Below are 23,676 nucleotides of genomic sequence, written 5' to 3' on the forward strand. Positions count from 1 at the left end.
TTTTTATTTCTCTCTGTGTCCCCATTAAGTAGATTCATTCTCTCTATTTCTCATGTTTACCATTTATTATTGACAGTGAAAGTAAAAGAAAAACCGGAATTTTGGGTTGTCCCCAAAATAAGTAATAGAGGGGAAATTTTACATCTGGTTCTGGTGACCTGGGGGTCCCCAAGGAATTCCCTTAATTTGCAGGGATTTCCTCTCACTTCCTGTTTGGCTATGGGACAGGAAGTGAAGGGAAATCACCGCAATGGGCACAGAAGGGAGAAAAAAAAAAATCTGACAGGGGTTGTGACCCTCCCTTACTCTGTCCAAAATGGGAAAAAAAAGTTTAGCATATAGTTCTACTTTAATATAGTAGCATACCATTGACAGGTAAAAGGTGACCTGGAGCCTTCACAATCTATGCAATCAAAAGAAAAATGTATTGCATACATTGATGAGTTAATTCGTGAAAAAAAAAGATTTAAATCCAAAGTGCATATCTAAGCAAAAGTGCAAATGACTACACTAACAATGTGAATATATTCCACAAGAGGGAATGGAGCTCTGTCCTTCAATGGACTACAAGAAGGGGATTTTATTATAGGAAGAAAAAAAAATTCACAAAACCAGAGGGGCAAGTACATCCCAACAGTAAAATCTGAACCAGTGCCTAAAACCAAGAAAGTTTTGAAAACAGCAGAACTGAGCGAACTAGTTTATGGGTGGTGTTATGACCCTCAGGGGCAGGCCTCCAGGTTTTGTGCTTAGTGTCTAATCCTCCTGTAGGTGGCAGCATAACTCATAGTTCATGAATATGAAGTACTGTGTCTGTCGACAGATGATAGAGAAATTTATTTTAGTTTTGTATGACTGTCATTGTTTTGCTAGAAGTCATTTTTTTATCTGTAGTAACTGAGTCAGAACATACTACATTTTAAATATGTCTTTCACAGGATGTTTTATTGGACATCAAAGAGACGGAATTGGCCGTAAAAGACAAGGAGACATCTGAGGTAAAACAGAGAAATGCCAGCCATATGTTGTGTTCATTGTATACAGGTAGGATGCCCACATGTTCCGGATTGCCCGGGACATTCCCGCAATTAGCAGGTCTGTCCCGGGTCCCGGGCACCTTCTTTCCGGGACAATACAGTGTCCCGGAATGAAATTGACAGAGCGAGTAAACCCCGCTATAGCGCTGGTGCTCGCTCTGCCTCCAGCTCCATCTGCCTCCAGCGTCCAGCTGAGGGGAGTTGAGTCCGCCCCTCCGCCCGAGCACAGCCGAGCCGAGGGTAACGGAGACCGCCCCCCTGCCCGAGCACAGCCGAACCCGCCCTAGCCGAGGGGAGCTGAGACCGCCTCCGGGCTTCTAAAAAGACAGACTAATGACCGGGAGAGGGAAGTAGGCTACTAGTTTACATGTGTGTCTTTCCAGAACCGACAACAGGATAGGTACTAAAGATGCTTGTTCGGGATATACAATGAGGGAAAAAAGTATTTGATCCCCTGCTGATTTTGGACGTTTGTCCACTGACAAAGAAATGATCAGTCTATAATTTTAGTGGTAGGTTTATAACAGTGAGAGACAGAATAACAAAAATATCCAGAAAAACGCATTTCAATTAAGTTCTAAATTGATTTGCATTTTAATGCGTGAAATAAGTATTTGGCCCCTTCGCAAAACATGACTTAGTACTTGATGGCAAAACCCTTGTTGGCAATCACAGAGGTCGGATGTTGTTGGTAGTTGGCCACCAGGTTTGCACACATCTCAGGAGGTATTTTGTCCTATTCCTCTTTGCTCCTCTCCAAGTCATTAAGGTTTTGAGGCTGACGTTTGGTAACTCGAACCTTTAGCTCCCTCCACATATTTTCTATGGGATTAATGTCTGGAGACTGGCTAGGCCACTCCAGGACCCTAATGTGCTTCTTCTTGAGCCACTACTTTGTTGCCTTGGCCGTGTGTTTTGGGTGTTTTTGTCATGCTGGAATACCCATCCATGACCCATTTTCAGTGCCCTGGCTGAGGGAAGGAGGTTCTCATCCAAGATTTGACAGTACATGGCCCCGTCCATTGTCCCTTTGATGCGGTGAAGTTGTCCTGTCCCCTTAGCAGAAAAACACCCCCAAAGCGTAATGTTTCCACCTCCATGTTTGACGGTGGTGATGGTGTTCTTGAGGTCAGTCAGCATTCCTCCTCCTCCTCCAAACACGGCGAGTTGAGTTGCCAAGAACTCGATTTTGGACTCATCTGACCACAACACTTTCACCCAGTTCTCCTCTGAATCATTCAGATGTTCATTAGCAAACTTCAGATGGGCCTGTACATGTGCTTTTTTTGAGCAGGGGGACCTTGCAGGCGCTGCAAGATTTAAGTCCTTCACAGTGTAGTGTTACCAATTGTTTTATTGGTGACTGTGGTCTCAGCTGCCTTGAGATCATTGACAAGATTCTCCCATATAGTTCTGGGCTGATTCCTCACCATTCTCATGATCATTGAAACTCCACAAGGTGAGATCTTACATGGAGTCCCAGACCGAGGGAGATTGACAGTTATTTTGTGTTTCTTCCATTTGCAAATAATCGCACCAACTGTTGTCACCTTCTCACCAAGCTGCTCGGCGATGGTCTTGTAGCTCATTCCAGCCTTGTGTGCAATCTTGTCCCTGACATCCTTGGACAGCTCTTTGGTCTTGGCCATGGTGGAGAGATTGGAATCTGCTTGATTGATTGCTTCTGTGGACAGGTATCTTTTATACAGGTAACAAGCTGAGCTTAGGAGCACTCCCTTTAAGGGAGTGATCTTAAGCTCAGTTTGTTCCCTGTATAGAAGACATCTGAGAACCAGAAATTCTGCTGATTTGATGGGTGATCAAATACTTATTTCAGTCATTTAAAATACAAATCAATTTCTAACTTTTTTGAAATGCATTTTTCTGGATATTTTTGTTGTTATTCTGTCTCTCACTGTTAAAATAAACCATAAACCATCATTTCCTTGTGTAGCAATATCTCTCAGTGGAGCTGCTGGTTTAAGCGGGCTTGTTATCTTCACTCTCCTTCCCTCTGTTTCACCAGCACCGGGTCTAGGGTTCTGTTGAGTTTACCTCTGGACGACACACGCACCAACACTTGAGTACGTTTTGCTTTATTAAACCATCAACAAAGGAAGTAGCAGGAAAGAGGCAGAAGGAAAACCTCAGGGAAAACTCAAATACCCTTTTTAGTAGAATTCTTGACAAATGTCCTTTTTGGGGTTGGATATTTCAATAGAATGCACTCCCTTGGTGGGACACACTCCTTGCCCGCCTGGATAGGCCTCTCTCACTTGCCTAGCAGCCAGTACATAGCACGAACAAAAGTCTCTGCCACAGACTTATTTGAGATGAACCCGTACAATCCTCTGCCACAGGATGTATTGTTTTTTTCTACGATGAATGTCAGTCACAGTGCTTGAACCTTTAAGCCAACCCGGCAACACTATGCTGTATAGTTGCTTTAGGAAACGTCCTCCAACCGAGTCACCAGGCCCCTCTCCAGACCAGCACGCTGCATGATCCTTCCATGACGGGTCCTCCCCTGGGATCTCTTCGGTCGTCCAGCTTCTTCCCTTTTGGATAGACAGCTCAGGACCATTCCTCGGCCGCTGTGGTAGGCCCCAGACAAGCTTCTGGGCCCACCCCTGCGCCGCAGCGACGTGGGCCTCCGAAACGGAGGACCACGAGGTAGCTCTCTAGTGCATACCTGTCGGCCAGGAGGTCCAGCAGGTGGCTGTAAAACGAACCCCAAAATATGGCGTCTGTCCCATAAATACCCTCGCCCAGAATGCAACTCGGAGGACCACCTCCACGAGTCATCTCCGGGACAGAAGAGCATCCATACGCTTAGACACTTTGCCATTCCAACACTAGCCAGTGGTAACAGCGACACCCACGGCTCAGTATGGAAGCACACGCAACGTCAGACAAGCTGGAACAGAGGCAAATCTAACCTTCCTAACGAACAAGTTACTAAATTTACCTATCAGGTGGTAGATCGCAAATCTACCAGCGCTACACTTGTCAGTGGGCAAACGACTTATTTGATCCCCTTCTTATAAAATCAGAAGGGGATCAAATACTTTTTTCTCTCACTGTATATAGGATACACTGTATTTTCTTTATTATGATTGGAGCCAAAAGAAAAAAGTTGAAAACATTTTTCTAATCCAGTATGTATGAAATATAAATAATTTGTATTTTCGTATGCAGCCAGCAAGTGGAGTGCTGGGATCCTTGTCATGTTTTCCACACTCTCCTTACCTGCTATGTTGAGAAAAGGCCAGTTTCTTACAGAGCTCAATAGCTTAAAATGAAGTTTACACACACAGCTGAATACAATTTCATTCTTTTTACTCTGATTGATTGAATCTCCATATGTAGCCACATGAAGAGAGGCAAAACGGTGTCTTTAGGTACACTGCTTCTGTTGTGCTCTTGGTTTACAAAACGCATCTGGGGAAAGGGCCAGAATCTGTAGCAGCTGTGCATAGAAACCAGTCAGCTTCCATCTTTAACCACTTGCCGACCAGTCACGTACCTGGCATGTCATCGGTCTTTTCAGAGCCAGTGGTCGGCTCTTTTGTAATAGCTATCGGAGCAGCTAACTAGCTGCTCGATTGCCATTACAAACAGCGGGAGGGAACATCTTGGTCGGACACACGAAGAAAGCCAGGATCGGCTTTGATCGGATGTTTGTTATGGTAACCCACAAGTGATGACCTGATATCACTTCTGGTTTACCCGGATGTCATTGGCACCATGCAAAAATTGCAAAACCCACCAATATATTCTCTAGGGCCTCTGCTTAAAAAAATATATAATGTTTGGGGGTTCTAAGTAATTTTCTAGCAAACAAAAATGTTACATGTAAATGTTACATGTAAACATGTAAAGTGCCAGAAAAAGCCTGGTTAATTTTCAAAGCTGAACTGAACAAGCTGAAGAAGCTGATTAACCCCTTGCTGACAGGCCTATAGCAGTTTTACTGCTACAGGGCAGCTGCGCTGCGCAGAATCACGTGTATATATATACAGTACATGATCCTGCACCTTTGGGTATTGAGTGCGCGAGCGCCGCCGCCGGCTCGCTCCCGCTGTGAGTCTACATAGCGGGAGCTTATCAGCGGGTCCCACGGACCTGATGTCCGCCGACACCCGCTGATCATTTGGTACACAAGAACAGAAATCTGCCTATGTAAACAAGCCAGATCGCCGTTCTGTCAGTAAGGAAGGCATGGATCTTGTGTTCCTGAAAAGCAGGGACAAGGATCTATGCCTTCCCCTAGTAAAAGCACCTCCCCCACTACAGTAAAACACCAGCTAGGCACACAGTTAACCCTTTGATCTCCCCTGATGTTAACCTGATCCCAGCCAGTGTCATTAGTACAGTGAAAGTGCATATTTTTAGCACTGATCGCTGTAGTGTCAGTTAGTGTCCAATTTGTCTGCCACAGTATCGCAGTGCCACTATAAGTCGCTGATCGCTGCCATTACTAGTAAAAAATAAATAAATAAAAATTCCATAAATATACCCCATAGTTTGTAGACGCTATAACTTTGCGCAAACCAATTAATAAACGCTTATTGGGATTTTATTTTTACCAAAAACATGTAGCAAAATACTAAATCTATGCAGAAATTATTTTTTTTTTTGGATATGTTTTATAGCAGAAAGTAAAAAATATTGTGTTTTTTTTTTTTTTTTTTTTTTTTTTTTTTTTTTGTGCAAAAAATAAACACAGAGGTGATCAAATACCACCAAAAGAAAGCTCTATTTGTGGGGGAAAAAAGGGACAAAAATTTTATTTCGGTACAGCGTTGCACGCAGCGTTGCGCAATTGTCAGTTAAAGTAACAGTGCCGTATCACAAAAAATGGTCTGGTCAGGAAGAGAGGTAAATCTTCCGGAGCTTAAGTGGTTAAGAACTATGTACAGCTGCTCTAGATTCTGTCTGCTCCAGTTTTAGTAAATTCTCTTAACTGGCTTTTTTTTTTTTTTTTTATTGACAATTTTTATTAAATTTTCCATTTTACAATAAGATAAGAAAAAGGGAATCAAAAGAGATGTTCCAGAAAAAAAATACAACAAACAAGGACAGTTGCTATAGTGCACAGCTGACCGATGTTCAATTAGTTCAATAAACTGTGACTAATAGAAATTTTGTAAATATATCATATTAAAAATGACAATGAAACGATAAGCAGAATGTCAAACTCCATTCATCTGTCAAGGTTAGGCCCTAGGAACCCAATTGCAAGAGCCCTAAGAAGAGGAGCACAATATACCATAGAACAAACCTATAAGTAAACCAAAAACTAACAAAAGAAGAGAAAAGGAAAGAAGAAAAGAGGCAGAGGTATAGCAAACAGGTGAGTGGGTAAGATGAGAGCATACCAATTATGGAAGCAAAGAGTGAGCGGTTCATGGGGGGTCCTCCCACAAATACCAGGGCTCCCAAATTGAAAAATGCTACTCCAGCAAGTTGGTGAGTCGGGCTGTAAGAGACTCCATGACTTCAACGTCTTTAATTCTAGCATATAGATTAGTGGAAGTTGGAGGGGTTTGCCTTTTCCACTGAAGGGCAGCAAGTCACGCGTATTTGGCGCGTAATTTTTTTAACTAGCTATTGGGCAATAAACCAAGAAGAAAGACTCAAAAAGTCTCTGAAGGAGGTCCTGGACCAGTTTCCAGTATGGGAGCAAAAGTGAACAATGCCAATAAATATGGAGCAGAGTACCGTGGTCTTTAAGACAGCGCCAGCACGGTTCCGAGGACGAAGGCTAAATGGCTTTAAGATGGGTGGGAGTCATGTATCCCACCCAGCACTTTATAAGCATTCTCCTTGTAGAGGGTGCATATGGAGCTCTTAGCCACCTGGGACCAAACAATCTGCCACTGTGGCAAAGACAGCTCTTCCCCAATGACCTCCTCCCATATACTGGTGCTTGGCTAAGGTATCCATTGGGTAAGAATTTAGCAATTTATAAATGTTAGAGATTAGGCCTTTCTGAGATGGACCCTCAAGGACCAGCCGTTCAAATAGGGATAATTTGGAGAAATGTAAATTAGGAGCAAAGGATATCTGAAGGTAGCCGAAGAAAGCACTACGGGGAAGATCATGCTTATCACACAATTTCGCAAACGACAGGTAACCGGATTAACTAGGTGTCCAAAATGGAAAGGATTCTTCGACAGCCATGGGGAAATCATGGAGAGAGAAAGACTATCGGGCATCCTAGGTTTGTAAAGGAAAGAAGTCAACAAAGAGGCAGCAGAGTGGAGGGAGTGCTTAACAGGGGCTCATTTATCGACGGAGTAAACCGTTTACTCAGCAAAGTAAAATTGTGCAGATCATATATTTTGTCAATATAAATAATGCAATTCTGCATGCTCCATATCTATGAGCAATGATGTCCAAACTGTATTTGAGTTTTGTTTTTTAAGCTCCGAATACCTTAACGCATATGTGTGTTTGGGTATCCTAAGGGGCCATAAACTTTATTCTATCGTTTTAAATACATCTACAAACAGGAACTTTTTTATTTTACAGGTCATGTTTCAATATCTATACCCAGAGATTTCCAGTGTGGGACGCAGAATGGATAACCGGAAGGTGTTTGCATTATGTGCCGTGTAAGTATTGTGTCAAACACATCTGTGGTATGGCGTAGCATCTTTCAAAAGCTGAACTTCAGTAAATCTGCTAAAAATACAGCTGGAATACATATATGTGAAGTATAATACATGCCCAAATAGTTCTAATTATGCTTAGCTAGTCTTGTAATCTAGGTTCCCTTGCCAGACAGTATTGCCATGTCATTGACCACCAGTGTGGTTCAACAGTTCAAATGGGTCAAGGATTGTCCCCTCCAGTGGCAGAGAGTGCTGACCCTCCCTCTGCCAGTCTGGGTCCTACACTGCAGGGTTTAACAGAATTGAAATATTTTCTTTCTTGTCAGTTGAGGAACTCAAGAGGTCATATACTGTCGGATTGTGCTGCTGCCTATAGGAAGATTGGACGCTGACAAATAATCTGTAGGCCAGCCCAGGTAACCCCTCTTCTACCCAGCATTCCTCAGTTCTTTACTAGTGTCCTATGAAGATGGATCCCTGTTTCTTCAGCTCTGCTGGGAAAAGTCATTATGCCAAAGTACTTTTTTCTTGGTATACCCATCATGGGATGCTCAGACAATCTCCTGTGAAGAAAGCAATCACTGAGGCTAGGTAGATGACTCCTCAAGATGCTATATTCTTGCAAGATCCCTCTGAGTCTTGCCTCGTCAAGTTTTGGTGTTAGACTTCTTCTGAATGCCTGTCTTTGGTCCTCTTCATTGGCCAGCAGGGATGACATCACTCCTGCACATTCAGTATCTCAGCTGAACTCCTGGATGATGCAAAGAACTGTAAACATGCTTACATGATGACCAGTTAGTGGCTGATGTCGAGTCACAGCAGTTCCAGGAATTTGTAGATCACTTGCTGAGTTATTGACTTTTTATGCTTTAAAAGTTAGCTACAAAATGACCAATATCATTGCCTACTCATATTATCTAATGCAGTTGCTAAAGGAGTTGTAAAGGCAAAAGGTTTTTTTTTTATCTTAATGCATTAGGATAAAAACCTTCTGTGTGCAGCAGCACCCCCTAATACTTAGCTGAGCCCTATCTCTGTCCAGCGATGTCCACGATTCCCTTGGCCATCTGGGACACACTCCTCTTGCTTGGCTGAGACACAGCAGCGGTGCCATTTGCTCCCGCAGCTGTCAATCTGTCAGTTAGCCAATCAGAAGGGCGGGGCCGAATGGCAGCTGTGTGTCTGAATGGACACACAGAGCTCTAGCTCAGCTTGGGTGCCTTCATAGCAAGCTGCTTGCTGTGGGGGCACTCAACAGGAGAGAGGGGCCAGGAGCACAGAAGAGGGACCTGAGAAGAGGATCTGGGCTGCTCTGTGCAAATCAACTGCACAGAGGAGGTAAGTATAACATGTTTATTTAAAAAAAAAAAAAAACAAGACTTTACAATCACTTAAGGATTATGGCACACTGGTAATTTGTAACTGTATATAGAAACTACTCTCTAATCATCTACAAGTCACCAGAGAAAAGCTAAGATTTGTAGCAGACATAGTTGGTGGGGAGACCCTAAGGCTGAAAGACATTTTTTGCCGCAGGGGACACATCGCTAGTATCAGAATCCCCAAGGTGAAGTAGTCTTTTCCCTAGTCTTTAGTAATGGAGCAACTGCTTGCTGGTCTAGGCCATGGGGAAGCAACTTCATAAAAGAAGGAGATTGCTTTCACTACTGTTGCTGGCAAGTCATAGTCAATGACAGTATCTCCTGTCTAACACGGCCCTTACAATGAATATGGTAAATAATAGAGATTATGGATATAAAGTGGTGTTCAACATAATAGCAGTCCAACATCTCTAACCAGACCAATCACTGTTTTTAGTATAAATTATATTTCTACATGGCAAATAATTTACTGGTAACTAGCTGCTGATTCTGTTTAACCACTTCCCGCCCACCATATAGCAATATGATGTACGAAAAGTGGTTCTGGTACCCTGACCGGACGCCATATGATGCGAACAGGATAACCCGCGATCGCACGTGTTAATGTGGTGTGTCAGTCTGACACACCTCATCTCTGATCTGGTGTCCAATCACAGCTGATCACGGTGTAAACAGGAAGAGCCGTTTATCGGCTTTTCCTCCACTCGCGTCTGACTGACGCGAGTAGAGGAGAGCCGATCGGCTGCTCTCCCGACGGAGGGGGGGGCCAGGCTGCCCCCCCCAGGATGCACACCCACGACCACCAGGGATGCTGACCATGGATGCCCACCCAGGACCACCAGGTATTAACTTTAAAGGTGCCAGTCAGTGCCCATTCTAGATGCCAATCAGTACCCAGCGGTAAAGCCTGCCAGTGCCTCTTCATCAGTGCTGCCTATCAGAGCCATCTATCAGTGCCGCCTATCAATGCCCATCAGTGCTGCATATTCGTGCCTCATCAGTGCCACCTCACCAGTGTCCATCAGTGCTGCCTTATCAGTGCCTGTCCAGTGTAGCCTCATCAGTGAAGGAGAACAATTACTTATTTACAAAATTTTCTAACAAAAACAAAGAAAAACATTTTTTTCTGTCTTTTTTTTAATTTGTTTAGAAAAAAAATAAACACAGTAGTGATCAAATACCACCAAAAGAAAGCTCTATTTGTGGGAACAAAATGATAACAATTTTGATTGGGTACAATGCAGCATGACCGCGCAATTGTCATTCAAAGTGCGACAGCGCTGAAAGCTGAAAATTGGTCTGGGCAGGAAGGGGGGAAAGTGCCCAGTATTGAAGTGGTTAATTGAATCATTAATTAAAAGGGGCATGTTCAAAATAATAGCAGTGTGGAGTTCAATGTGTGAGATAATTCAGTCTGTGCAAAAAATAGGTGGCCCTTATTTAAGGATGAAGGTAGCAAATGTACATGCGGGGTATAGTGCATTTCTCAGTGAAAATCTTAGTAAAATAGGTCGTTCCAGACATTGTTCAGAAGAACAGCGTACTTTGATTAAAAAGTTGATTGGAGGGGGGGAACACATATAAAGAAGTGCAGAAACTGATAGGCTGCTCAGCTAAAATGATCTCAAATGCTTTAAAATGGCAACCAAAACCAGAAAGACAAGGAAAAAATGGGAAAACTACCATTTGAATGGATGGAAGAATAGCCAAAATGGCAAAAAAACAGCCAAAGATCAGCTCCAGGGTAATCAAAGAAGGTCTAAAGTTACCTGTGAGTACTCTAACAATTAGAAGACACCTATGGGAAGCCAAGCTATCGGCAAGAAGCCCCCGCAAAGTCACATTGTTGAAAAGACAACATGTGCTGAAGAGGTTACAATTTACCAAAGAACACATTGACTGACCTAAAGAGAAATGGCGCAACATTTTGTGGACTGATGAAAGCAAGATTGTTGAGTTTGGGTCTAGGGGTCGCAGTTTGTTAGATAACTCCCAAACACTGAACTCAAGCCAAAGTACAATGTGAAGACTGTGAAGCGTGGTGGTGCAAGCATCATGATATGGGGATGTTTCTCATACTATGGTGTTGGGCCTATTTATCGCACACCAGGGATCATGGATCAGTTTGAATACATCAAAATACTTGAAGAGGTCATGTTTCCTCATGCCGAAGAATAAATGCCCTTGAAATTAGTGTTTCAACAAGACAACCCAAACACACCAGTAAGCGAGCAGCATCTTGGTGCCAGACCAATAAGATTAATATTATGGAGTGGCCAATCCCTGGACCTTAATCCAATAGAAAACTTGTGGGGTGAGATCAAATATGTTTGAGGTAAAATCAAGAAATGCAGATGAATTGTGGAATGTAGTGCAATCGTCCTGGGCTGGAATACCTGTTCACAGGTGTCAGAAGTTGGTTGACTCCGTGCAACAGATGCCAAGCAGTTCTCAGAAACTGTGCTTATACAACTAAATATTCAGTGATTCACAGAAAAGCTAAATATTTAAGCATTTTTCAGTTTATAAAGTAAATAAATGTTTGAATTTTTGGAAAAGGATATTATATCTTTTTCTTCACTTTCTGTAAAGTGATAACAAATTTGAATTATTTTTCTTCATGTTTTGATTTGCAAATAAAAGCTATTATAAGGATTTTGAGCTTCAGGCTGGGTTCACACTGGTGCGATGTTAGACCTTGGATGTAATTCACACCGCACTGCTGTGCAGATCACATGCGATGTCTGAGCGATGCAAATTCAGCCATACATATTATATGGCTGAATTTACATCACATTCGCACCAAAATGGCGCAGGACCCTTTTTTGGTTCTGCACCATTTGACAGTTCACACTGCGATATGCGAACCGATCAGGGGGTGTCATTAACTTTAAATTGACACCCACAGCGATTCGCAAAGGGCAGTGTGAACTGCCTGCGAGTCCTATGCGATGCCGGAGCCAGCGCTGGAATCATGCTGGTTCCTGCATTGCGCTAGTGTGAACCAGCACTTACTTTTAAAACACACTATTATTTTGAACACAACTGTACAGAATTATAAATGTCTTGATATTTTGTAATAAAACCACATTATCTCCTCTAGGGAAAAGGAAGGAGCCCCTGATGTAAACTCCTTTAACTGTTACGTGTTTGAGGCACCTGACTACAACGAGTGTGAAGAGGTCATAAAGCGAATTGGTGAGTTGTAAATACTGTTTTTATTCATGAAAATTTAAAACTATCAGATTACTGCAAAAGAAGACTAAGTATACTCCCTTTTCTGGTGGCCTGTGTGCATGTCCTACCTACTTTTCTTCACAGCCTAAATCTCGCATACCTGTTCCTCTACAGGACTTGGCAGTGGCATGCTATTGTACTATTTAAAGTGGTTGTAACCCCAAAAAGAAAAAAAAAAAAAAGCTTTTGTTCCTTTAAAGCAAGATAAATACCACAGTGCTTCTGAAGTGTCATTCGTCCCATTCTATGTTGTAAAATACCTGGTTGATCCTGATTGTCCCTGTGTAAACCTACTGTAGGTATACTGACCATGGTAATCTTGGCTGCTGATCTGTGATACTATGGTCAGTTTATATGCCTCTGTCATCCAACTGTGTACTCAGAGTCTCTCCCCCCTTCCTGCCATTTCTGTGTGTGAGAGCCAGTCTCCCCTCCTTCTGCTGCTGTAAAGTAAGATTTACAAATAACTGGCATCCCCTCTGTTATATGAAGATATAAAGTAATGTGTATCTGCTTTTCTAAAATGTATAATCCTAAATACCTTCTTACACAATGCTGCTGTGTGGTCACATGATCTCCCTCGGCTGACACCAGAGGGGGATCTCAGCCCCTCCTGCTGCTCTCCTTAGATCGGAGGGAGATCACTTGACCGAACAGCGATGCTGTGCAAGAAGGTATTTGTAAATCTGACTTTACAACAACTTTAAGAAAGTTGCTCTAGTTCTTTTCTGACAATATACTTTTTTTTTTTTTTTTTTTTTCTTTTTTTTTGTAAAGCTTTCTGTAAGCTGGCGATACAACACACACTTCCAATGTTGCCCTGCAAAGCAGCCCAGAAACTCATTACTTATAGCCTGCTAAATGGGGAGATATTTGTTCAGTGACTGTTTGCTACACCTAGTGAAGAATCACAAATTTTAGTAGCAGGTTTGAGCTACTACGGCCAGCTATAAGCTGTTTGAACAGTTAATGGGCAGGCTGAATGTACCAAGTTGATTGATTATCTCTAGTAGCTGTTAGCGATAATCACTGTCTTCCCCTGCCCGCCGGAGCAGACAATTACTCGACAGCAGGGATCCCGTCAGCACTGTCTGTGTTGATGGCGGTACTGTGCCAATTTCTCTCCTGCAACCCGTGGTTGCAGGAAATTAGTTTGCACTGTGTACGGCTGGCCTAAGATATCTTGTGCTGCTCTTATTCGGGTAACTGCCAACAACTGCATTTCATAGTAGCAAGTCATTAACCACTTGAGCCCCGGACCATTATGCTGCCTAAGGACCAGAGGTCTTTTTCCAATTTGGCACTGCGTCGCTTTAACTGCTAATTGCGCGGTCATGCAATGCTGTACCCAAACGAAATTTGCGTCCTTTTCTTCCCACAAATAGAGCTTTCTTTTGATGGTATTTGATCACCTCTGCAGTTTTTATTTTTTGCTCTATAAACGGAAAAAGACCGAAAATTTTGAAAAAAAATGATATTTTCTACTTTTTGTTATAAAAAAAATCCAATAAACTAAATTTTAGTCATACATTTAGGCCAAAATGTATTCGGCCACATGTCTTTGGTAAAAAAAATGTCAATAAGCATATATTTATTGGTTTGCGCAAAAGTTATAGCGTCTACAAACTAGGATACATTTTCTGTAATTTACACAGCTTTTAGTTTATGACTGCCTATGTCATTTCTTGAGGTGCTAAAATGGCAGGGCAGTACAAAACCCCCCCAAATGACCCCATTTTGGAAAGTAGACACCCCAAGGAAATTGCTGAGAGGCATGTTGAACCCATTGAATATTTATTTTTTTTGTCCCAAGTGATTGAATAATGACAAAAAAAAAAAAATATTTACAAAAAGTTGTCACTAAATGATATATTGCTCACACAGGCCATGGGCCTATGTGGAATTGCACCCCAAAATACATTTAGCTGCTTCTCCTGAGTATGGGGATACCACATGTGTGGGACTTTTTGGGAGCTTAGCCGCGTACGGGGCCCCGAAAACCAAGCACCGCCTTCAGGATTTCTAAGGGTGTAAATTTTTGATTTCACTCTTCACTGCCTATCACAGTTTCGGAGGCCATGGAATGCCCAGGTGGCACAAAACCCCCCCAAATGACCCCATTTTGGAAAGTAGACACCCCAAGCTATTTGCTGAGAGGCATGGTGAGTATTTTGCAGCTCTCATTTGTTTTTGAAAATGAAGAAAGACAAGAAAAAACTTTTTTTTTTTTCTTTTTTCAATTTTCAAAACTTTGTGACAAAAAGTGAGGTCTGCAAAATACTCACTATACCTCTCAGCAAATAGCTTTGGGTGTCTACTTTCCAAAATGGGGTCATTTGGGGGGGTTTTGTGCCACCTGGGCTTTCCATGGCCTCCGAAACTGTAATAGGCAGTGAAGAGTGAAATCAAAAATTCACGCCCTTAGAAAGCCTGAAGGCGGTGCTTGGTTTTCAGGGTCCCGTACACGGCTAGGCTCCCAAAAAGTCTCACACAAAAATTGGGGTCTATTAGACCCTAGATCTCTCCTCTGCCCTCAAAGCATCTGATGACACCAAGATCGGTGTGATAAAATGCTTCCCCAATTTCCCAATGGCGCTATTTACATCTGGCGAAATCTAAGTCATAAAATGCTCGTAGCTTCCGGTTTCTTAGGCCATAGAGATGTTTGGAGCCACTCTGGTCTCTGATCAGCTCTATGGTCAGCTGGCTGAATCACCGGCTGCATTCTCAGGTTCCCTGTTGAGACAGGAGAGCCAGAGAAAAACACGGAAGACGGTGGGGGGGGGGGGCATTCCCTCCCACGGCTTGTAAAAGCAGTATAGAGGCTAATTAGCCACTAGGATTGCTTTTACATGAAAGCCGACCGCTGGCTGAAAAGAATGATACCAAGATGATACCTAAACCTGCAGGCATCATTCTGGTATAACCATTCAAAGTCGTGAATGGCGTACCTGAAGACAAAAAAATGGTTAACAATAAAGCACAGTAAACGGTAAAGTATAAATAATTACATACCTGAAAAACAAACATGATAAAACATAATAACAATAAAACATTGCAGAATAGAATACAGTAAAAAAGAGCAGAACAAGAGAGAGAGAATAGAGAGAGAGAGAACAATAAAACGACAACTATTTTTTTTTATTTTATATATTTTTTTTTTTTTTTTTTTTTTTACACTTTTTTTGTAACTAACTTTTATAACGGTAACCGGTTCCAGGTTCGGGTCTCTCAAAATGCGATGGCATCTTGGGAGACCCTGTGAAAGTGTGCCTAGTCTGTGCAATGCTGTACCCTACGCTAATACTCAACTAGTGAATGGTAGCGTTCAAAACATTCACCAATGCAAAGACCAGGATTGTCAGGACAGGAGGGACAATAATAGCGGGTGTCACGCCTATATCCGCGCTTGCTGCAGACACATCTTTTTTGGGGGGCGTTGGGTAGGGGTACTCGGGAGGACATAAAGAAAATGCCTCTCATGCAGCCGACTGCATTTGGTTGGGGATGTGAATGGGGGAAGTACGGGTGCTGCAGAAGTGGTGGGTTCCCAATTAGGATTGGTGAATGCAGCAGGAAGGGCACTATGGGCACGACGGGCCTGTGTTTGTCTTTTTGGTGGCAGCGGGACACTACTTGTGCTTGCCACCTCACCAGCTTGAACTGCACTTATGGGACTCGCCACGTCACCAAGTGTTACTGCAGTGCTGGTTTGACTACGACCGGGGTGTACTAGGCCGCTGGCGCTTGCCAGTTCAATAAAAAGCTACCAAAAAAACTGTTAGCGATCGCAGGGATCAGGCCTGACTCTGCGAACGCTGCAGTTTAGTTTAGTGTTTTGTAAGTGACAGTGATCGATCAATACTGCACTTGGGTGGGCTGGGCTGGGCCGGGCGGAGGGGCAAAATGCAGGTGCTAGCAGGTATCTGGGCTGATCCCGCTAACACTGCGTTTTTGGGAACCCTAAACTGCTGGGGACGCTAGTATAGATCTGATCGGATCAGATATTGATCCGTTCAGATACTATACCACTAAGGGAGGCGTATGCTGCATGCGTGGGTATTAGCGGTACTGGCGCTAATCTGACGCTGTTTGGGGCTGGTGCTTGCCAGTTCACCAAAATACTACCAAAAAAACTGTTAGCGATCGCAGGGATCAGGCCTGACTCTGCGAACGCTGCAGTTATGCATTTAGTGTTTTGTAAGTGTCAGTGATCGATCGATACTGCACTTGGGTGGGCTGGGCTGGGCCGGGCGGAGGGGCAAAACGCAGGTGCTAACAGGTATCCGGGCTGATCCCGCTAACACTGCGTTTTTGGGAACCCTAAACTGCTGGGGACGCTAGTATAGATCTGATCGGATCAGATATTGATCCGTTCAGATACTATACCACTAAGGGAGGCGTATGCTGCATGCGTGGGTGTTAGCGGTACTGGCGCTAATCTGACGCTGCCTGGGGCGACGCATATCACCGCCGGGCGATCAGGGGGCTAAACCTTTATTCGGTAATAAACGGCGGGTGCCCTCACACTAAAAAAAAACCAGCGTCACCCGTAACACTTATACGGTGATCAGTGGTGAAAGGGTTAACTAGGGGGCCATCAAGGGGTTAAAACATTTATTAGATAGTATATGGGGGTCCCTGTTGCTATAAAACGCTGACGGCGAACCTAAATATTTACGTCCCTAACTAGCGTCACCAGTGACACTAATACAGCAATCAGAAAAATGATCGCTTAGCGACACTGGTGACAGGGGGTGATCAAGGGGTTAAAACTTTATTAGGGGGGGTTAGGGGGGTATCCTAGACCTAAAGGGGGGTAATATTCACTGTCCCAACACTGTAACTGTCACAAACTGACACCAATGCAGTAATCAGAAAAAAAAAAAAAAAAACTGCTGGTGTCAGTTTGTGACAGGGAGGGGGGGGGGTATCGGGGGGCGATCGGGGTGTTTTGTGTGCCTGGCATGTTCTACTGTGTGTGTGTAGTGTTGTGCACTCACATTGATGTCTTCTCTCCTCGGCGCTGCAACGGAATACTGAGCCGAGGAGAGATGACATCATTTCCTTTGCTGCTGTTTAGCATACAGCAGCAAAGGAAGTTATCTGATTGGCCGGCGGCGATCGCGAGGGGGGGGCCACGAACGGATGGCCTCCCCCTCATCTCCGATCGCCGTGGGACCAAAGACGACCGCCTCGGGCACCGGGGGGGGGGGGGTCCGATCGGACCCCCCACCCGCGGAAGGCAAATCACGTATATATACGTGATTTTGCCTGTCCGTGCCACCTTGCCGACGTAAATCGGCGTGAGGCGGTCGTCAAGTGGTTAAAATATGTGTAGCCCCGACTGGACCTAAATCTGATCTGCCAACAAGTATACAGGTAGTGATGCTGCCGAAAGCCTCCATAATGCCACTTGTAAATGCATTTTTTTTTTTTTTAACCCCTTGGAGCCGGTGTCTCCCAGCCATGAAGGAGCTTTCCATTAGCCACCAGTAACTGTGGCGGGAGTGTGCACTTGGCACAGTTGTATTTGCACTAATGCATGCAAATATGCACCCACGTGCTGAGAGGCTGCATATTTGCAATGCGGCCAGCACCAAAAGGTAAATATGTGAATTTAAAACGTTTTAAAGTGGAAGTAAACCCTCACATATACCTAGTGAAGTGAACAGCCTCAGATGATACACAGAGATGAAACAAATCTCCCTTCGTAAGTTTTACATGTATATCTTCTGTCTTCAGCTTTATATATTCTTTAGATCCTGTTACAGATTTTCTCTTCCTGTTCAACACTGAGTGTGAAGTCTGGGCATACAGCCAAGATAGGTGATTGGAGGAAAGGCACACAACCCTCTCCTCATAGGCAAAGGCAGGAAGGAAGGAATGTGCAGAGCTGTGCTATGACAGGGCAAACTGTCTGCTAATCTATTTATAGCAACCTCCTAGGACACAAAATTCAGGCAGGTTTTATCTCCTGTGTCTGAGAACTTGTCAGAAGTTATCAGGCTGATATCAGAGGAACAGAGCAGAAGAAAGCCATGGGACTTAGTGCTTTGAAGAGAGATAAGAAAACACTGCATATATATGTGTCCAGCTCAAATTTCATGAATTGGGTTTACATTCACTTTAAAGTGGAGTTCCACCCAAAAATGGAACTTCCACTTTTTGGATTCCTCCCCCCTCCGGTGTCACATTTGGCACCTTTCAGGGGGGAGGAGGGAGCAGATACCTGTATACCTGGCTTCACTTCCTTATTCCCTTACCGAGGATGGCCGCAGCAGCCAAGACCTGAAGGACGGATCGGCTGCCGACATCGCGGGCTCCCTGGACAGGTAAGTGTCCATATATTAAAAGTCAGTAGCTGCAGTATTTGTAGCTGCTGGCTTTTAATATTTTTTTTTCAGCGGACCTCCGCTTTAAGCCATGTAGACATATCTGTTAATCCACTTTATTTCAACCTTCTGAGTGTTTCCTGTTAAGTGTTCACTCTTGCAAAAAAAATAAAAAATGTAAAGGTGAACACCCTATACTCCCCCACCTGGTACCGCACAGCTTTCTTAGCTTGTTTGAGGGGGACTTGAAATCCCTGCTCTTCTCTGTACAGTCCTCCTGGGATGAATGAGAGCAATTCTGATTGGTCAGTGCCATCACAGAGCATAGCTCTGATTCATCCTGGAAGCACTGCTAGGAGAAGAGCTGGGATTGACAGTTTAGCAACCCTGGGAGGCAAGTACAGGCAGAGATGTACAGTGATAATTCAAATGTCGTTTTCTGTAAAGGTGAACATGCACTTTAATACTAGTTTCCCTTTTTAAGAGTTAAAATCAATTGACCAAAAAAATAATATATATATACACACGCACATGCACACACACGCATTACAGGAATAAGGGACTATTTTCATCAGCAGCTGCATTAAATAGTAACCACCTCAATACCGGGCCTATTCTGGCCCTTCTCTCCTTCATATAAAAATCATAATTTTTTTTGCTAGAAAATTACTCAGAACCCCCAAACATTATATATGTTTTTTAGCAGACACCCTAGGGAATAAAATGGTGCTCATTGCAACGTTTTATCTCACACGGTATTTGCGCAATAATTTTTCAAACGCATTTTTTTGGAAAAAAAACGGTTTCATTAATTAAAAAATAACAAAACAGTAAAGTTAGCCCAATTTTTTTGTATAATGTGAAAGATGATTTTACGCCGAGTAAATAGATACCAAACATGTCACGCTTTAAAATTGCGCACAATCATGGAATGGCGCCAAACTTCATAACTTAATCTCCATAGGCGACGCTTTAAATTTTTTTACAGGTTACCAGTTTAGCGTTACAGAGGAGGTCTAGTGCTAGAATTGTTGCACACGCTATACCGCACGTGGCGATACCTCACATGTATGGTTTGAGCAGCGTTTAGATATGTGGGCGGGGCTTACGTGTGCGATCGCTTCTGATCGCGAGCTACTGGGGACAGGGGCGCTTTAAATTTTTTTTTTTTTAATTTATTTTACTTCATTTTTTTTATTTTATACACTTGTTTTTACGTTTTTTGTTTTTTATCTTTTTTTTTTTTTTTATCACTTGTAATCCCTTGTAATAGGAATCTATTCCTTGTAATAGGAATAAATGTGACATTGACCCCGCATCTCTCCATAAAGAGGACCTAAGACCCCACATCTCTCCTCCAGGCTGGAAAGCATGAGATCGGGAAAAAAAAAAATTCACCGATCTCATGCTGACAGCCGCGATCGCGGCTTCGGTAATTTCTGGGATCCTGGGCGTGACGTCATAACATCGCGCCCGGGCCGCCAACGATCATGGAGATGACTGGTGACCAGTTGGTCACCAGTCATCTCTATCGTCCTCATCCGGCGCCAGCCGATTAGTTCTCCGGGCACCCGATGGCACGGAAGAGCCCGGAGAAGCACCGGATGGCGGCAGGAGAGGGGGACGTCCCTTCCCGTCACCTAAAAGAACGATCAAGCGGCGGAACTGCCGCTATGATCGTTCCTATCGTGCACAGAATCGCCGGCTGAAAAGAATATCTGAATGATGGCTGTAGCTACAGGCATTATTCAGATAGCCTCCCCCCAAAGTCCAGCACGTTTATATACAGTGGCCGATTTTGAAGTGGTTAAGTACTTTCCTGTGTTCCTAGAAGGTGAGAGCTAGATTGGGACTTTGGCATTTATCAAGACAGGTTAGAGCCCTTTCACACTGGGGCGGTTTGCAGGCGCTATTGCGCTAATAATAGCGCCTGCAAACCGACCCAAAAGTGCTGCTACTTTCATTCCAGTGTGAAAGCCCCGAGGGCTTTCACACTGGAGCGATGCGCTGGCAGGACGGTAAAAAAAAGTCCTGCCAGCAGCATCTTCGGAGCGGTGTGTATACCGCTCCTGCCCATTGAAATCAATGGGATGGCGCGGCTATATCGCCGGCAAAGCGCCTCTGCAGAGGCGCTTTGCGGTGGTATTTAACCCTTTCTCGGCCGCTAGCGGCCGCATACCAACGGTAAAACGCTGCTAATAATAGCGGCGTTTTACCGCCGACGCCGCCCCCGCCCCAGTGTGAAAGGGCTCTTAGTGCACCTTCAAATGAATGAATGGATTATTATACCAGCAGAATATAGTGCACTAATCACATGACATCTACGGTGGTGGCTATTGCCGCTGTATTTCACTCCATGAACTAGGTAGACTGGTCTTTGCTCAAGAATTTAGACATGGACTAGATCTTCATTTCACCAAATGTATGTAAATCCACTTTCTAGCATAGGAACCCTCCACAAGATGGTGTTCAGCTGAGTGGTCACTGAGGGAACCATGGGCCTGGCTTGCTGCTGACATTGGGGGGCTCCCACTGTTAAAGATTTGATCCAAATATAACAAGTTTCATATTTGTGCAGGTTTGAGTGTTGTTTCTCTATTGTTCATTTAAGGACACCACTGTACTTCATGGATGGGTTTGATGCCGACACCTTCAGGAGCAGAATGCTAGGTGCAACTTTTTTTTTTTTTTTAACCTTCGTGCATTCTATGCAAGACAATTAAAAAACCTTCAGTGTGCAGTGCCCCCTAATACTTAAGTGCATGGGACCTGAGGCTCTTCCTCCTGATTGGCTAAAATGCAGGAGCCATTGGCTCCCGCTGCTGTCAGTGAGGCGGGAGCGGGGCTAAGCTTTGCGGTGTCTTATGGATGCAGAGTGCCAGCTCAGGAGCGAGCATGTACAAGTGCCCCCACAACAAGCAGCTTGCTATGGGGCGGCATTTGGCAAGGTGGAGGGGTGCAGAGTGCCGCTGCCCCCCCCCCCCCCCCCCCCCCCCCCCCCCCCAAGAAGTGGAGGACTGGGGCTGCTCTGTGCAAAACCTCAGGTAAGTAGAACATGTTTGTACAGGAACTTTTTTTTTTATTTAACCACTTGCTTACTGGGCACTTAAAGCGGTTATATAAAAATCAAAAAGTCGCGCTAGAAACTGAGGGTGACAACAGGGGGTGTCAAAAAAATCTCATAAAAATATGAGGGTGAGTGATGATCACTGAGTGAATAATAGAACATTTTGTGCTTATCAATGTAATTAAACACTGTGAAAATAAAAGATAAATCTGAAAATGACAATTAGTTGATGGGACACAGATATTGACCACTATGTCCGAAAAGAGTAATCAATAATAAGTGACACAATCACTAACAGATGAATATCTCAAAATAACAGAAAAAGTGATAATGTGACACATCTATGGAAACTATACCACAATTCATATATAAAAACAATATAGAGATGAAGAAAAATAAACCCAAAAAAAGTCCATAACTCAAATGAAAAAATAATGATTAAAGTCCATCCATGCTAGATGACATGCATGAAACCAAGTTTGTCTCCAAGTGCTCTGTGAAAATGGAACATAAACTTGCTGTGATGACAGTAGAGTGCGCAGATAGACCTCCACCTCTTAATAAAAATGCTGCCTCTTACCAGATGGAATTGGTCTCTTACTAACAGGAGACCTAAAGGGCGGATGGCTGCAACCCCAGCCAGGGATCTTTAAAACAGGCGCTTGGCGTCCAAATCCAGGGACTCTCTCCAACTCACATCAGCATAAATGGAAATATCCCCATGTAAAAAACAAAGTGCTCCACATAGCATAAAATCCAACGTTTTATTGAGTGTAAAAATAAAGGTTGCACTTACAAAACCATTGTAGTTAAAAAGCGTATATGCGAAAGCCGGCCGGCTCCAAGGACCCCTTTCACCAGTTTAAGACACACCAAAAGCAAAACGACCCTCACAAATATGCTTGCTTGGACAACCTGGCATCGGCTCGGTGGGGGAGGGGAGACGTGTATTCCCGGTACGTATCCTCCTCACAGCGGTTGTATACCCGCAAATTTTTTTTACCCCTGTAAAGCAAAAGGCATAATGAGCTAGTATGCACCGCATACTAGCTCATTATGAAATACTTACCTTAGAACGGGGCATCGGTATCTTACCTGGTCCACGCCGAGGGAGCTGTCATGTTGCCTCGGCGTGTCTTCCGGGTATCGCGGTTCCAGCGCTGTGAGTGGCTGGAGCCGCGATGTCGTCACTCCCGCGCGGGAGATTTCTTACCCGGCAGTTGCCGGGCCTTCAGCCGAGAATCCCCTGTGCGCATGCGCCGCTGCAGTCAGCGGCACATAGCGAGGAGAATATCTCCTAAACCGTATAGGTTTAGGAGATATTTTTTTTACCTACAGGTAAGCCTTATTATAGGCTAAGTTACAGAAAACACTATACAACCACTTTAAACCCCCCTCCTATCCAGACCAATTTTCAGCGCTGATGCACTTTGAATGACAATTGTGCGGTCATACAACACTGTACCCAAATAACATTTTTATCATTTTTCCCCCACAAATAGAGCTTTCTTTTGGTAGTATTTGATCACCTCTGCGGTTTTTATTTTTTGTTATAAAACATTTATAGCAAAATAAAAAAAAAAAAAATTATTTTTTTTTTTTTTTTTTTTAAATTCAGTTTTTTTAACAAGTAATTTTTCCTTCATTGATGGGTGGCAATAATGGACACTATTAGTTATGCAGCACTGCTAGGGGGCACAGATGAGGCAGATGTGCCTCTTCCACTTCGGGAATGGTGTCCCTTGCATCCGAGCCGGTGATCTGCTTTTTTTTTTTCTACTCACGCTGTCAGTGTGAGTAGAAAAAAGCTGATTACTGATCTTTTGTTTACATCATGTGATCATCTGTCATAGGCTGACAGCTGATCACATAGTAAGGGGCCAGGACCAGCCCCTTACTTGGATCATTGATCACCCAAGTCAGTGACTCAGTGATCACAGTGCGCTCGGCGCATGTACAGGGGAGGCCGTCATATGACTGCCTCCCGGGAATTCAGGC

The 23,676-nt window shown here is 43.8% G+C and overlaps 1 protein-coding gene across 2 annotated transcripts in view; it reads left to right on the forward strand.

Moving 5' to 3' along the window:
• LOC141114454 (uncharacterized) overlaps positions 1–23,676 on the forward strand; it is an 88,309-nt gene that overhangs the window by 61,577 nt on the left and 3,056 nt on the right. For both annotated transcript variants that reach the window (XM_073608134.1, XM_073608135.1), the window contains exons 13-15: positions 939–998; positions 7,575–7,657; positions 12,143–12,237. In XM_073608134.1, coding sequence (XP_073464235.1) covers positions 939–998; positions 7,575–7,657; positions 12,143–12,237 — 238 coding nt within the window. The remainder of the gene's footprint in view (positions 1–938; positions 999–7,574; positions 7,658–12,142; positions 12,238–23,676) is intronic.

Source organism: Aquarana catesbeiana, linkage group LG12 (genome assembly GCF_042186555.1).
Source record: "Aquarana catesbeiana isolate 2022-GZ linkage group LG12, ASM4218655v1, whole genome shotgun sequence".
Lineage (NCBI taxonomy): Eukaryota > Metazoa > Chordata > Amphibia > Anura > Ranidae > Aquarana > Aquarana catesbeiana.